The sequence below is a fragment of the Propithecus coquereli genome, unplaced genomic scaffold, assembly GCF_000956105.1.
Source record: "Propithecus coquereli isolate 6110/MARCELLA unplaced genomic scaffold, Pcoq_1.0 Scaffold89, whole genome shotgun sequence".
In the NCBI taxonomy this organism is placed as follows: domain Eukaryota; kingdom Metazoa; phylum Chordata; class Mammalia; order Primates; family Indriidae; genus Propithecus; species Propithecus coquereli.
This window is the reverse complement of record NW_012155173.1, coordinates 1,777,579-1,793,118: the sequence shown is the minus strand read 5'-3', so window position 1 is coordinate 1,793,118 and position 15,540 is coordinate 1,777,579. Positions and strand designations below refer to the sequence as shown.

General features: G+C 39.3%; 2 protein-coding genes across 2 annotated transcripts in view; one reads left to right on the top strand and one right to left on the bottom strand.

The window, feature by feature from the left end:
• The window catches only part of RBM18 (RNA binding motif protein 18), a 21,197-nt gene extending 14,273 nt beyond the window's left edge, over positions 1–6,924 (bottom strand). Inside the window, exons 1-2 of the mRNA XM_012664432.1 lie at positions 6,788–6,924; positions 3,490–3,618 (exon numbers count right to left, since the gene is read on the bottom strand). Of these exons, the coding sequence (XP_012519886.1) occupies positions 3,490–3,602 (113 nt within the window). The 5' untranslated portion in view covers positions 3,603–3,618; positions 6,788–6,924. The remainder of the gene's footprint in view (positions 1–3,489; positions 3,619–6,787) is intronic.
• The window catches only part of MRRF (mitochondrial ribosome recycling factor), a 62,670-nt gene continuing 54,019 nt past the window's right edge, over positions 6,890–15,540 (top strand). Inside the window, exons 1-2 of the mRNA XM_012664431.1 lie at positions 6,890–7,020; positions 11,725–11,936. Of these exons, the coding sequence (XP_012519885.1) occupies positions 11,753–11,936 (184 nt within the window). The 5' untranslated portion in view covers positions 6,890–7,020; positions 11,725–11,752. The remainder of the gene's footprint in view (positions 7,021–11,724; positions 11,937–15,540) is intronic.

The window sequence follows — 15,540 nt, the reverse complement described above, 5'->3', positions numbered from 1 at the left end:
GACACTCAAGTCTCTGTCTTTGCAGCAGCAGAGTCCAAATGTAAAAAAAGTGACACAACCACAGGTTAATAACGTTCTTTCCCTTCAAAGATAAAAATCTTTCTTATTCCTAATTACATACTTTTATTTATGATTTCCCCTCCACTTAGAATGCTCCTTCTGTTAGAATTTCTACTTGCTTTCTTCTCTCTCAGACTACTTCTTATGCATGATATAGTGGCTATTAATTTGGCTTCCTACACAGCACATTGAATATTTGAAAAAGAAAGCCAGTATTAACTTTTTTAGAGGAAACCACAGTATGGAAAACTGATAATGTCTATGAACATTAACTTTTTCAGCTTCTCTGTTTAAGGCACCGGCAATGATATTCTCTGCTTAATAGCAGGAAGGTAATGTGATTGGCATTTCCTAAGAAACGAATTTTAATTTACTTAAAAAAAAATGCCGACAGATTATTCTTTGTAAAGCTAACAAACACATTCTGTCCGAGAAGTGTGACCTTAAGATTCCAGGAACATCTGCTTAGGTCGGTAAACTGAGCCAACTCATTTAACTCTTCCTGTAAAATAGGGAAAAAATAGGTTTCACTTACCTCACAAAGTTGTTAAGGGCTCATGTAAAAGGAACTCATACAATATTAGAGTTAGAAGAAATGTTCAGATCACTTAGTTGAACATTCTCATTTTATCAGTACGAAATTTTAGGTATAATACACTTGAGAGGAATCAGACTACAGAAAGAACATGGGTTTGGAATCGCTACCTCCATAAACAAGAGTGTGTCATCGCTCCCTCAAATCCAAATCTCTAAGATTTAGTCATACAAATATTTCTGGCATTTAGCATAGCCCTAAAGTGGTAGTATTGCAACCACGGAGTGAACACAAATAAACAAGCAGCATAATATTAGAGTACTAAATAGTCAGTTAGGAATGAATATTCTGCAGGGAGGAGACTGATGAGCATCCTAGTATAACTTGAGCAGGACTCAGATTAGTAACCAATAGGTACACACACAGAATAACTAGAACTAATTACAAAATAAACTAAAAAATTGAATGGAAAAAGTACTGTTTTTTCTTAAAACTGCTGCTGTTTTACATATTCCCATAACCATTCCTGACAGTAAATATTTTATTTGTTTTCTAACACGACGTAAGAGAACATTTGAACAGTAGTGACATTCAAATCAGTTTATAAAGAGGTCAGGAAGAAGGGTGGTAGAGAGTAGGGATATACACAGGAAAGAGAGATAAGAAGGGTCTCTTGAAGAGGAAACAGCAGGAATTAGCAGCAATTTGTAGGTGAAGGGTAAGTTTAACTGGGAAAACTGGAGGATGCTCTACAAACTTTGTCAAGAATCATTAGAAGTTTTGAGATTTGGATTCAACTAATAACTTCTGAGACAGGACTACAAAACAGGTATCGTATTTACCCATAAGTTACATCATGTAATCTGTCAATGTTTGGGAAATAATTCACAGGCTCACCATTATCTACTCTGAGAGAAACATGATGCAGAAATTCACATATTTCAAAAACTTAGAAGGAAATCATATATTTCCACAAAACTTGCCTTACTAAAATGTCAGCTTTCTTTGGTGCAATTAAGTAAATTATGTCTTTAAAAAGAAATGTATTAGTATTTAATAAATCAGTTTGTTGGACAGATGAAATGTCCTAAGGTGAGGAATCCATAGAAGAAAAACAGTAAAAATGGTCTTTTGTGAAACGGAAATGGGGAAGCCACAGGGAGAGCATGAGTACTTCTAGCTAGCATACCCTGATCTACAGGTTAGTACTTGATGTCCACCTTGGCCTGATGTAAAAAGAACAGAGACATCAGTGGGAGAGTTTTAATTCAATGTTCCTGTTAATGCTCTAACTGAAGAAAACATTCACATACTCCAACTTATGACATAAACTGAGGTGGCAAATGCTCATTTGAACTTCCCTGTCAAGCAACAGGACACAAACAGAACAAGGGTCTCATTACAGAGAACCGTGGCCAACACAACCAACATTGTTTCCGTGCTTTAGATTTCCATACAGACAAGCAGAGGTGGAAATGGAAAACACTCTTGGGAGCATCCCAAATAGTTTGGGTTTTAGATATTGGAAAAAGCTTCTTTGATGAAGAGACATTAATCGAGAGGTTGGGCAGATTCACACACTTATTCTCAAAGCCATGAACTGAATGAATGAATAAACGCAATCTATTCCAGTGTCCCTGTGACCAAGGTAACATAATGTGGGCAACACATCTTAAAGACTACCATAATTTCTACAGGTACCCAAATGTGTTTATACTTAGCTGACTTGGGCTTGAGCAGGTTAAGGAACTAAACTTTCCGTCATGACCTATAGGTTTATATCCCTTTTTCTTTCTATTAATCACAACCCTCACACATACCTCTCTCATCCCAGACTCAAACGAGCAGGTTTCCTCATCTCCTCTACTCTTGCCTCTAACGCTATCCCAAAGGGAATAACTTCTAGGATGGATGATATATTCCATACTTCATGGAATATTCCACATTCCATTTAAGCATTGACCCCATATAGCTTAATCCACTCATCCTACTCTGCCACCAAGCCCCACCTTCCCCTATCACAAAACCTCTCAATTTTCTCTGCCAACAAAGTCCTTTCCACTATAATGGCTATGATGGAAAAGAGCAAGAAGTCAGGGCAGTTCAATCAGTTCTGTGACCCTGGGCAAGGTACTTCTATTTCTTGGGCCTCAGTTTCTCTACTGTAGGATAAAAGAGATGAAATATCTCAGAGGTTCTCAAGTGTGCTCCATAGAGTCCTAGAAGTTCCAGAGTCTCAACAGGAATTGCCAAAGAAAGGGTGGCAGCTGACAAAAGGCTTTGGGTGCACCTCTTCTCTTCTTTAATCAGAGCAACTCTGAGCTTTCATTTTATATATAGCTTCTGATTACTTTTAAGATAGGTTCTTAAAAGGTCTGAAAACTGCTTAGCAAGGCACTTAGCACTCATTTAATGAATGAATGAAAACCAAAGAGACTGGGATGATCTCTAAGATCCCTTCCAATTCCCACCTACTATGCTTCTGTGGCTGCTTGAATTATAGTCAAGTGTTACCTGTCTGCCTGTGTGCAAAGATACCAAGACTTCTGCTTATTCCTTCATTTTGGGACAAAAGAATGCCCAAGGTTGACTCTATAAAGTAGTTCCCTATAGCCACTGGGTATAAAGATTCAAATAGCTGGATACGGAAGAACAAGTAGGAAAAAAGAGGTATATGGTTTAAAGGACACTCAAGTCTCTGTCTTTGCAGCAGCGGAGTCCAAATGTAAAAAAAGTGACACAACCACAGGTTAATAACGTTCTTTCCCTTCAAAGATAAATTAAAACATGAAAAGGTCAAAATATATCCTATATCCCATGAAAATTCTTCTGAACATCATCACCACAAAACATCCCAATTTTGTAGCTAATGAATTAAGGTGACTTAGACTTACTCTGTGATTTTGGGGTCCAGGTTCCCAATCCATAATCGGTGCCCTTCCTGTAGAGAGCCCTCTGAAAGGATGGATGCGTTCTCCAGGGGAAGAGTTTTAGTTTCTGCTTCCATCAATCTCTATGAAATACTAAAGAAAACGTGAACACTCAGACAGGAGAAGAGTAACACTGTGTGAACATGAGACTTCAAATTCAACTCAACAAACATTTATTCAAGGAGGGCATGCCCTCTGGGCAGTCCTTCAAAGGCTTCGGTTATTCCACAACCAGGGCCCCAGAACCAGTTCCCTCGGGACAGTTCCTCTGGCAGCCAAAGCATAGAAGCTGCCATTTAAGGTGAAAGGGGCGTGGTTCAATGTGGAGAAACTAAAGTTTTCCTCCTCTGAAGCCAGAGGCTGACTGGGCAGAAGGCCAAGTTCTCTATTACTACACGATACTACAGTTCAACAACTGTCACCCAAAATAAGTCTTGGAAACCACCAGGAAGCGAGTCTTAACGGCATTAAAGGGGACGGGTACAGAAGAGCAGCATTACATTCCTTTTCCTCATGGAAGAGGCAATATTGCAAAGGAAACAGGCAATATAGGAAATCTGTGCATAGGTTTCAGAGTTAGAACTGGGTTTGAAAGTAGGTTGTGTGACTTGGTGAATTACCTGAACTCTCTAGGCCTCAGTTTCCTCATATATAGAAACGGAGATAAAGTTCTTATTTTATAAGGTTGTGAACATTAAAGATACCACATAAAAAAATCACTAAACACTGTATCTAACAGGAAGTAATCAATACACACAAGCTATTATCATGGTTAATATTTTATGAGAGACTGGGAAGAAGAGACTAATTTACTCCTTAGTTACTCCGTTCTGCCATTTGCTAGTTGTGTAAGTAACCTTGGGCAACTTATTTAAGCACTCTTTGCCTTGATTTCCTCATTTGTAAAATGGGTATAATACATCGTAAAATTATTAATATTGTGCAGATTCACTGAAGAACAGTGCACGGCACCTAGGAAACATTCAATTAATGTTAGCTTAAATTATTACTAGTCTTTAGCCAAAAAGAGTGAGAGTTACGATAGGGACAGCAGTGGAAAGAGCAGAAAGCTTGGTGTCAGAAGACCTGCTTTCAAACTGTGGCATTTCCACTGGAAATCATCTCTCTCAGCTTCAGTTTCCTCATCTTTAAATAATAAATTTTGCCCTGCTTATAACGTAAGGTTGCCAAGAGGACCAAAAATGAGATGACAGATGTAAAATAAAGCTTTAATAAATGTATAATGTGGTAGAGTAAGAAAGGATAAAGGGCCTGTGAAGATGGTAGGCTGTGCCAGACTTCAGAAGTCCCTGTTAGAGAACACATGGGTCCTATATATCCAGAAGTGCCTCAGAAGTCAGCACTGCAGGACCCATGTCTTACTAACAGCTCAGTGGGGCACGCTGGCTCATGCCTGTAATCCTAGCACTTTGCGAGGCGGAGGTAAGAGGATCACTTGAGGCCAGGAGTTCAAGACCAGCCTGAGCAACATAGCAAGACCCCTGTCTCTACAAAAAATAGAAAAAATTAGCCAGGTATGGTGGGTTGTAGCTGCAGTCCCAGCTACTCAGGAGGCTGAAGCAGGAGGATTGCTCGAGCCTAGGAGTTTGAGGTTTCAGTGAGCTGTGATGACACCACTGCACTCTAGCCCCAGCAACTGAGTGAGACCCTGTCTCAAAAACAAATCAAAACAGTTGACATACACTGACACTGCCATTACCTCTTATTCATCTCACCCTATAAAGCCAAGCACACGCAGTCCCTAAGTAATTGCTGAATACATTTCTCTACTTTCAGCACATGAGAGTATTTTCTTCCTTTCCTATTCACATCTTCAATATATTCAGCAATGTATGACAAGCAACTAGGTACTGTAAACCCTGGGCTATGTACTAAAAACAGAAAAACGAATAAGCTATAGCTCTTGCTTTTACACCTCCTGAGAGAAAGGTGAAACAGGCATAAACAGAATGCCAGGATTGTAAACAGGAGAGAAACATTTTGTCTTCTTCTTGCTTTTCTTTCTCCCTACTTTTCTTAAAACAAATCATTCATTAAAAAAATTTATTGAGTTTCTATTTTCTAGGCATTGCATAGTTTCTGCAGTCAGAGCAGTAAACAAGTAAGGTCCCTGTCCTCTGGATGCTTGTATTTGGAAAGGGAGCAAGACAAAACAAAAAGGAAAATAAATAAGACACAATTTGTGATAAATGCTGCAAACAATTAGGCAGGGTGATGTGACATGAGGTTGGACTACTTTAGATTGAGTGGAGGAAAGACCTCTCTAAAGCAGATGACATTTGAGTTGTGACTTGAATGACAGGACCTTCTCATTTTCTTATGCATAAAAACAGCAACAATAAGAATAGCTACATAACACCACAAAAAGGTATCATGTTTCAATGGGAAGAGTGCAGTATGTGAGGATGTGGATTCAAGCCCTGCTTTTGTATCTAGTTACTGTGTCTTTAGCAAGTCACATGATCTCCCTTTAAGTGTTCTCACCACAAAAAGCTATCCCTAATAGAGCCCCTTGTTATTCTACAGCATAGCTACCTTTTTCTTCCCATATAATGCTAATTCAATGTTATTTAATGTTCTGTCTTGTGTTTCCCTCACTAGAATGTCTTGATCATGGTTCTATTCCCCGCACTTAGTACATTGCCTGGCTTATGGTTGGTGCCCAATATTTACTAAATGATACAAGCCACTTCTCCACTCATACAGCCTTACTTTCTTCTTCCTTCCTCGGATGCAACAATTATCCCTATCTCATGAAATCGCTGTGAGTCTTAAATACGACAATATCGGTGACAGCTCAGCACAGGGCTTTTTGAGGAACGATAAAGTGTAATAAAAGATCAAGACAGCATGGCAAATCCTTTGAGTTTGCAATGGCGACAATCCCTTAGATTAAGAGAGTTCACAAAACGCTTTTACATCTATCCTCCTAGCTGAGCTGCAACCACCCAGGAAGCAGGAAGTCATTCGCAAATTAATTTAATTTGGAAATTAAAGTCCAGAGAAGCAAAGGCACTTAATCCTAAAAGCTAACAGCAGAGCCATCCTAGAATCCTGGCTTTCCGATCCCTGACCGCGAATTCCCAGAGGCGAGGGGTCATTACTCGGATTGTTATTTCCGGGCCAGTCGCGGGACAATCCGGGGCGGGGCCTGAGAAGCCGTCCTGCGAGGGCAGCCTCTTCTAAGACGTCCTCGCGGGGCCAGCCCTGAGGTACAGGGACACGTCGCGGCCGGACTCACCTCTGGCCTCGGCGTTGTGCCCTCAGCATATGCCCCGAAGGCAGGTCGCGACTTCGCGGACCAACAAACCTCTGGATGCGTCCGCCTCAACACCACCCGCTGCCAGGCCGCCCGTGACGCACTACGCCAGCGCCGCCGCCCCGCCCCCGTGACGTCACTACGCCGGCGCCGCCGCCGCCGCCGCCGTCGCCGTCGTTGCACGAGTCTTTCCTTAGTAACCTGGGCGATAGCTGGTGAGTGTCCTTGACAGGGCCTCGAGGCGGGCGCGTGGTCCGGGTGCTAGAGACCCTTATTCAAGGACCTCCGGGGGACCTCAGGGGATCAGACTACCGCCTCTGACCCGCTTATTTCGAGTCCTGCTTGACCTTTAAGGGTGGGGGCGAGATCTGTGGCTTTAGAGCGAGTCTACGGGATGGGGGCGGGACTCACCGGCTAGGAATTTAGTGGAGGCGGGGCGGGGAAGAGGGGTACTTACTCTAAATAGTTGCCGCTATTTAGTAGCACCCTACTTAACAGGAGCACTTAATTTTCAGAACAGTCCCTTGGGAGTAGGTATTATTATCTCCCATGTTGAAGAAACGGAAGCTCAAAGAGGTGATTTCACCGGTCACGCTACTAGTATGATAGAGCTTAAATTTAAACGTAGGTCTGTCTGACTCCAAAGCTTGAACTTTTAACCACTTCTCTGTGCTGCCCAGTAGCAAATCAGTTGTCATTTTAGTAGTTCTCTATTTACATGACCCAGTGCATACAGTGTTGTCATTATGTTTTACAGATGAGATCGAAGTCCAGAATCTAAGGTCACATATCTAGGGAGTCCTAGAACCAAGACTCTCCCGAATCTTCTCTAAGCCTGGTGCCTTTTCCTTTAACAACCTATTGCATTTCCCAGAATCTCAAAGAGCTTTATAGTTGGAAAGGATGAAAACCTGGCCTGACCCCTTCGTTTTATAGTTGAGGCAACAAAACCTAGGTAGGAGAAATGGCTTGGTGTAAGCCACAAGTCAGTGGTAGAACTGCCACAAGTGCTTTTTTGAGTAGGGGTGGTTATGAATATGACGGGAGTGGATGGCAGGGGGTGATGAGGTAGAAATACGGCAATCCAGCTCTCTGATGTCTTAGTCAAAAGCTCTTTCTCCACTTGTTAAGGTGCCTCATCCCTTCTTTGGCTGTGCCAGTGACATAATGATTCTGTGTATAGTCAGATTCTATAAGAACCTTTATTTACATGACATTGAATTTAGAAAAGAACATGCCCTACTGTCTCTAACAAAAATCTGGCAAACCAAGAGAGAGTGGAGTCAGTGTTGAGAAGCCCAGAAACGACCACTGGAGAGGTAGATTCCAATTCTGGTTCCAGCATTTTGACTCTGGGCAAGGGCTTAATCTTTCTGAACATTCATTCATGTATTTGTCACATTTATACAGTATCTTGTGTTCAGCCACTGTGATAGGCACTGGTGTATAGCAGTGAACAAGACAACCATAGACTAGTCCTTGTAGTGCTTTTAGTCATATGGAGGGAATTAGACAATACTCAATTATACAAATATTAGCATGTATTGTTAACAGTTAAATCCCATGATGAAGGAACAGGGTATTATGAAAGTGTATTACAGGACACCTTCCCTAGCTGGGTTGTAGGAGGTGGCCAAGGAAGGCATTGTCTGAGCAAGTGATGGTTAAGCTGAAATCTGAAAGAAAAATGGGTGGTAGTTAGTTAAAGAGGTGGGGGAAGATCATCAGGCAGATTCAGTGGCATGTTTGAAGACCCTGCAGCAGGAGGAGCTTTGAGAAATGAAACATGAGTTTGCTTTTCTTGTAAAATGTGAATGGTAATCACCACTCTTTGGTTATTACGAGAATCAAATAAGATAATCATGTAAACGTATTTTATATACAAAAAGGGCCTGTGTGTGCACACTCACATTTGTAAAAATGTACATATTGTGAGCTAGTATACAGCTGGATTGGAAGGGGTTGCTGGAAGCCAGGACTTTGAGTACATCATCTAGCTTTTTCCAAAATTAAAATGTACTTCCAAGAAAGAACAGGACTCTCAACTTTGGAAAAAGAATGTGTCTTTAAAGTAGTCTTAAAAAAAATTTCAACAGTTGGACATTACAATAGCTACTGTTTATTGTACACCTACTAGGTGCCAGGCATTGTATTATACTTTTTGTTTTTGAGACAGGGTCTCGCTATGTTGCCCAGGCTGGCCTTGAACTCCTGAGCTCAAGTAATCCTCCCACCTCAGCACCGCCCCCCCCCATAGTGAGCACTATAAGCATCCACCATCAAGCCCCGCTATTCTGACTGGTGTAGGTACACGGTATACTATAGTGGTTAAGAGCACAGACTCTAGAGCTAGATTGCCTGAATTTGAATCTTAAGCAAATTATTTATTTATACCTCTTTTTTCTCATCTGTAAAATGAGGATAGTCATAGTATTCATAGTGTTATCATGAGGCTCAAGTGAGTTAATGTATGTAAAGCACTTAGAATAGTTTCTGTCACATAGTTACCACTATATAAATGTTAAGCTATTGTTGTCATTGTTGTTATAATTACCTTTTTAAAGGCTCCTTAATAGCACCATGACAATGTGGTAGAAACTGTAGCTCAGAGAGGCTGACAAGGTCACATAGCTGGTAAGTGGGGGAACTGAGATTCCAGTTTGAGACTGCGTCCAAAGCCCAGACTTCCACCACATTGCTTCTGTGTATAGGTTAATTTTGTTAGGGACTACTTGGGCTCATAACAAATTTCTTTCCTCAACTTTAATTCTTTATCTGTGCTGAACTGAATGTTAATGTGTATGTCCTTAAGGTAAAGGATCTAAGGGACTGCCTTATTGAACTTCCACTTTGAAATTTCCTGACTTCTGTGCAATTAAAATCTACGCCTTAAGCATTTCAGCAATGTGGTTTATTTATAGAGTCGTCTTCCGGTTCATGTGTACTGGGTCTCCTTTTGGGTGCTGTGTTTTCTGTCAAAGGTTATTTATTTCTAAACCATTTTGATTTCCTGTTGCTTTGTGGGTTGGTATTATGACCCACAACAGGAACACCAGGAAACCTGTCTTAAATGGAGCAGCCAGATTGAGACCGTGTAGATTAAAAAAAAACTACACATTATTTTACAGCCATATTTGGTTATAAGGGTGAGTTAGGCATTGGCTTTATTAGGGAAAAACCTAGATATAGAAACTTCACTCTGAGCCAAACTTTGTGAACAGTTCTGATGAAATAGGTCTGGGCTATTATTAACTCCGTGTCCTTGGATAGTGTCTTAATCTCTTTGAGCCTCAGTTTCAACATTTGTAAAATGGGCATTATTATACTTTCTCTGTGGCATTATGAAGAAGATTAGATGAAATAATATTGGTAAAGCAAACAGCCCAGGCCTGACCTCAATTAATAGTAGTTATTAATAATAGTAATTAAAGAAGAAGAGGAAAAAATATTCCTTCATTTTTCATCCAGATCTGTTTTTGCAGACTTTGTATGTTGATTACTGACTTCTAGCATCCCTTGATACTAAAAATTCCACCAGGAGAAATTATTTGACTTTATACTACTCATTTGCTTGCTTTTTTTTTTTTTTTAAAATAATAATAGCCACCATTTATTAAGCAGCTGCTATATTTCAGCACTGTGCTAGGTGTTTTACATGCATTCACTATTTCATTTTATTTAAGATCAGGTTTATTTTTCTTATTGATGAAGAAAGTGATGTCCAGAAAGGAAGAGTGAATTGCCCAAAGTTGAAATTTGCATTCAGGTCTGACTGACTCTAGGCTACCTTGCACATCGTTAATGACACATAAGTTTTCTTTAGTGTATCTGCCTCTAGCATGAAAGTCTTTTGAAAGAAAAGGTGATAGCTATCAACAAGTATTTTTTGGGCTCCTGTCTGCTAGGCACTGTGCCAAGTATTTTACTTGCATAACCTTATTAATTATTCCCAACCCTAAGAAATAAGCATAATTATCCCCATTTTACAGTTGAAGAAATCAAAGCACAGGGAGCATTCAGTATTTAGTCAGTGGTGGAGCTAGGATTGGATTGTAGCTCTTATTCACTCCATTATATTGCATCAAAATTTTAGGATGGGATTTTTTTTTTTTTTATGAGGTGTGGGACTGATTTTCAAAGATAGCAGCTTCCAGGTTTTTGATGCTAATTGTTCTTAATTTTTAGCTGAGTGATAGCCAGATTCCTGGCAGAAGCATCGTCAGCTAATTAGGACTGTGTTCTATCCCAGAGGTACCTGTAGGCGATAGCATCTTTCCATGGTCAAAGACCTCAGAAGTATAATGTGTAACTTGTGTTAACACAGTGGAGGGTGGCATTTCCAGAGCTTTAGTTCTATACCATGGAGGACCTCAAACCTCAATCATGCTTTATACTTACATTAAAGTGCATTCTAATTGGTAATCAGTGCATAAGGAACCAAAGAAAATTTTAATTAAATGCTGTCGTGTGAATTTTCCAGTCATTTTATGCCTGTTGAAATGGTTTTTTTTATAAAATTTAAAGTCCTCTTCTAGTCCTCTGTTCTCCCTCTTTAAACTTTATCAAGATTTTGTGCTTTTTCCCTTATAAGGGTTTAATTAGCATCATTAAATATTTAGTCTGCTGCATATTTGCTTAGCAGGCATTTTGGTGGAGTGGAAAGAGCTTGAGTTTGGAGTCCTGCAGACTGTGGGCAAATAACTTAAATCTCTGTTAGCCTCAGTTTCTTCATTCTGTAAGATGAGACTAATAATATTTCCTTCTAGGGCTGTTGGGAAAAGGATTTGAGATAATGTATTTAAGTTGCCTAGTACATAGCTTAGTTTATAGGAATTGTTTGATAGTTCATATGAATTATTTTCTGAAGTTGCAATAGGGTCTCTTTTACTTACATCTCCTTTTTGTCTTATTCTTTTTAGTGGATGTTCCCAAGGATTGTCTTCAGTCATGGCCTTGGGATTAAAGTGCTTCCGCATGGCCCACCCTGCCTTTCGCAATTACCTCGCAGCGTTGACCAGACCTATTTCAGAAGTTACACTGAAGACAGTGTGTGAAAGACAACACGAGCATAGGCAATATATAGGCTTTTCAGCTGTCCCAATCCGCCATTTTGCTACCAAGAAAGCCAAAGGTAGAGACATATGACCTCCTCTCCCTCCTTACCCCTTTTTTATATTTGGCCCTTGAATTATCATAGCTGGCAGGGATCTCAGAGATGCACTGGGTTTTTCCTTTTGCCCACATGAGGATATGGTATCTCAGATAGGTCAGTTGATTAGCTTAAAAGGTCATAGTGGCAGAGATGGTGTTAGCACCTGGGCCTGTTTTCTCATTACCATGCTGTCTCATCCGTTTTCTTGGTAGCTCAGAAAATGCCTAATTTGTTGTAGATGTAGAATTAGAGCTGTAAGTGCCAAGCAAACCAGAATGCTTGTGTCTGGGATCGCCATAGTCTCTCCTTATGGGAAGATGGATGTTGGAAGTGTAATGAAAACCAGAAGATTGTTGGGTGACTGGGGTATCAGAGCCATAGATTTAGATGGATGATCTTAATGGCTTGTGTCATCCAAGAATGAGACTTTGATATACTGCAGGTATCAGCTTAAATGCCACTTCCTCAGGGAAGCCTTCCCTGACCTCTTAGACTAGGTCAGGTCCCCTGTTACCTGCACTCGTGCATACTATTATTTTACCTTTGAAGTGCTTAGAACAGTAGTCGTTAATTATTAATAATTAATTGTAAAATCGATTATTGTTTGTTATCTCTCTTCTCTGCTGGGCTGGATGAAGATAGGGTCTATGTCTATCTTATTTAACACCTAACAGGGCCTGACACATAGTATGTATTCAAAAATTTTGTTGAATGAGTGACAGAAAATTGTCAAGCAGACTAGCCATTTGTAGTGGTGGGTCAGGGAGTCTACTCCCAAAGATAGTGCTAGATATATGCTGCTGAATATTTTCCCAGACTTTCTTTTTTTGATTTCATATAGATCTTTCCCTTTCTGTTAATAGGAAAATTAACGAGTTGCTGAAAGAAGATTAATGTTTAGAAGACTTATATTCTGTTAATAACGATAATAGTATTAACTTGTGATCTGTATGTTGTGTTATATTCTTTAAAAGTTCTCATACATTTACTAATTTGATCCTAATAATTATCCATTGAAGGAATTACAATTTTCAAGTGAAGAAATCCTTATAATTATCTAGTGAATCCAGATCTTACCATTTTGTGAATGAGGAAACTGAGGTACATTTGTGAGAAATTTGCCTGTGTTCGTATCTAATTATTAGTAGTGGCAGAACCAGAAACCTGGGACTCTCGTGATGCCTGCAGCATTACAGTCTTTTAGTGCACTAGACATTAACTACAGCATGTAAGCAGCATCTTCTCACATTTTGTAGGCTATATTCGGTTTTGTCTTCTTGATTGCCTCCTTAAGAAGTTGATTGTTTGACTTTTTCTTTTAGATTTATTGGATTCTTTCTATACTAGGGGTGCTAATCTTTTGTTGATTGTATATGTTACAAGCATTTTCTTTGCTTTTTACTTCTTGGTGTCTTTGTTGAATGTAGTTTTAGTGTAGTCATGTTTTTCAGTCTTTTTGTTTCTCATTATGCTTTATGTGTCTTCTTTAAGAAATCCTTCCCCATCCCAAGGTAATTTATTTCTGAACATGGTGTGAGGTAAGAAATCTAATTTTAACTTTCTTTTCCGTATGGGTAATAAGTTGTGCCAACATCATTTGTTGATTAGCCCATTCTTCACTCGCAGGTTTGTAACGCCCCCTCTGTTGTATGTTGTTTCTTTATATGTATGGCTTTGTTTCTGCATTCTTGATTTTGTTGAACTACTTATTTCTCCCCGCTCTAATTTCCTTACTGCCTGAATCTCAGTCATAAAGTCTACAAATCTCCCCACCACACACATACGTTTTCTTCCTGATTTTCTGCTGTTCAGTATGAAATTTATGATCATATTGTCAAGTTTTCTCCAGAAAGATCTTGCACAGTTTTTTATTTTTGGTTTTTTTTAAATTTTTTTGAGATGGGTTCTCGCTATGTTGTCCAGGCTGGTCCCAGACTCCTGGGTGGGTGCAGGTGATTCTCCCGGCCTTAGCCTCCCAAGTCGCTGGGCTTCCAGGCACACGCCCCCACTCCTGGCTTGCACAGTTTGTTAATCAGGTTTATTTCTAGGGTATCATATCATTTTTGTCACTTATATATATGTTTTTTAAGTTATATATACAGAAAAGTACATACTTAAATCGTAAGTTTATGGCTCAGCGAATTTTTGCAAAGTGAACATGATCATGTAACTGTCACCCAGATCAAGTAATAGGATGTTACTTGTATTCTAGAAGTGTCACTCATGTCCCTTTCAGTGTCACTCTTCCGCTATATTGATAGATAATCCACTGTATTGACTTTAACACCACAGATTAGTTTTGTCCTTTTTGAACTCAGGGTGGATTCTTTTGTGTCTGGCTTCTTTCGGTAACAATCTGTTTGTGAGATTTGTCCATGTTGTACATATAGCCGTTGTTTGAGTATTTTTATTTTCTGATAGTATACTATTGGAAGTATATACTACAATTTGGGTATTCATTCCGCAGTTGATGGACATTTGGGTTGCTTCCAGTTTTGAGCTACAGCAAATAATGCTACTGTGAACATTCTTGTACGTGTGTTTTGGTGCACATATGTGTACATGTGTTCCCTCTTGTTTTTTTAAATTCTACTCCTCCCTTTCACTGGCTAGGTAGGGACTCTAGTATAATTTGAATAAATGTGATTGATGATAATAGGCATCCTTGTTTTATTCTTGACTTTATAGGGAACAATTTCTTGTATGTTAACATTAAGAATTATGTTTGCTTTGCTTTTGGTAGACTCTTAAATATTAATATTTTCTATCCCTATTTTTCTAGGAGTTTTTGTTTCAAATCTTAAATTTTAATCAAGTGAATTAATAAATGCTCTTGCTGTATTTATTAAGGTGATCATATTTTTTTCTCTTTTAATCTATTAATGTGGTGATTCAACATCAATAGCTTTTTCTGATGTTAAACCACTTCTGCTTTCTTGCTGTGGGCCCTACAGTATATATATATACAGTAGATACACAAAATCTGTATATATGTTGCTATATTTGGTTTGCTATTATTAGTTTAGAATTTTTGAGTCTGTATTTGTGAGATTAGCCTTTTTTTCTTCCTCCTCTTCCTCCTCGATTAGCCTTAATGCAACTTTCTAATATTGATGGGCATGACTTTCTAAGTATTATTATTCTCTGATTTTGATGTTAAGACTATATTAGCCTCATAATGTGAGTTGGGGAGTGCATCTTTCTCTCTTAATGGGATGGTCTATAAAAAAATGAGGATTATCAGTTCCTTGCATGTTTGATAGAGCTTGCCTATGAAATCATCTGGATCTGATGTTTGTGTATGTGCATGTGTGTATGTGGCCTTTAAATCAGAGATTTGATTTCCTCAATGATAATGAGAATTTTTTTTTTTTTTCTTTTTGAGACAGAGTCTTACTCTGTCACCCTGGGTAGAGTACAGTGGCATCATAGCTCACTGCAACCTTCAACTCCTGGGCTCAAGTGATCCTCCTGCCTCAGCTTTCTGAGTAGCTGGGACTACAGACACATGCCATGACGCTTGGCTAATTTTTCTATTTTTAGTAGAGGCGGGGTCTGACTCTTGCTCACACTGGTCTCAAAC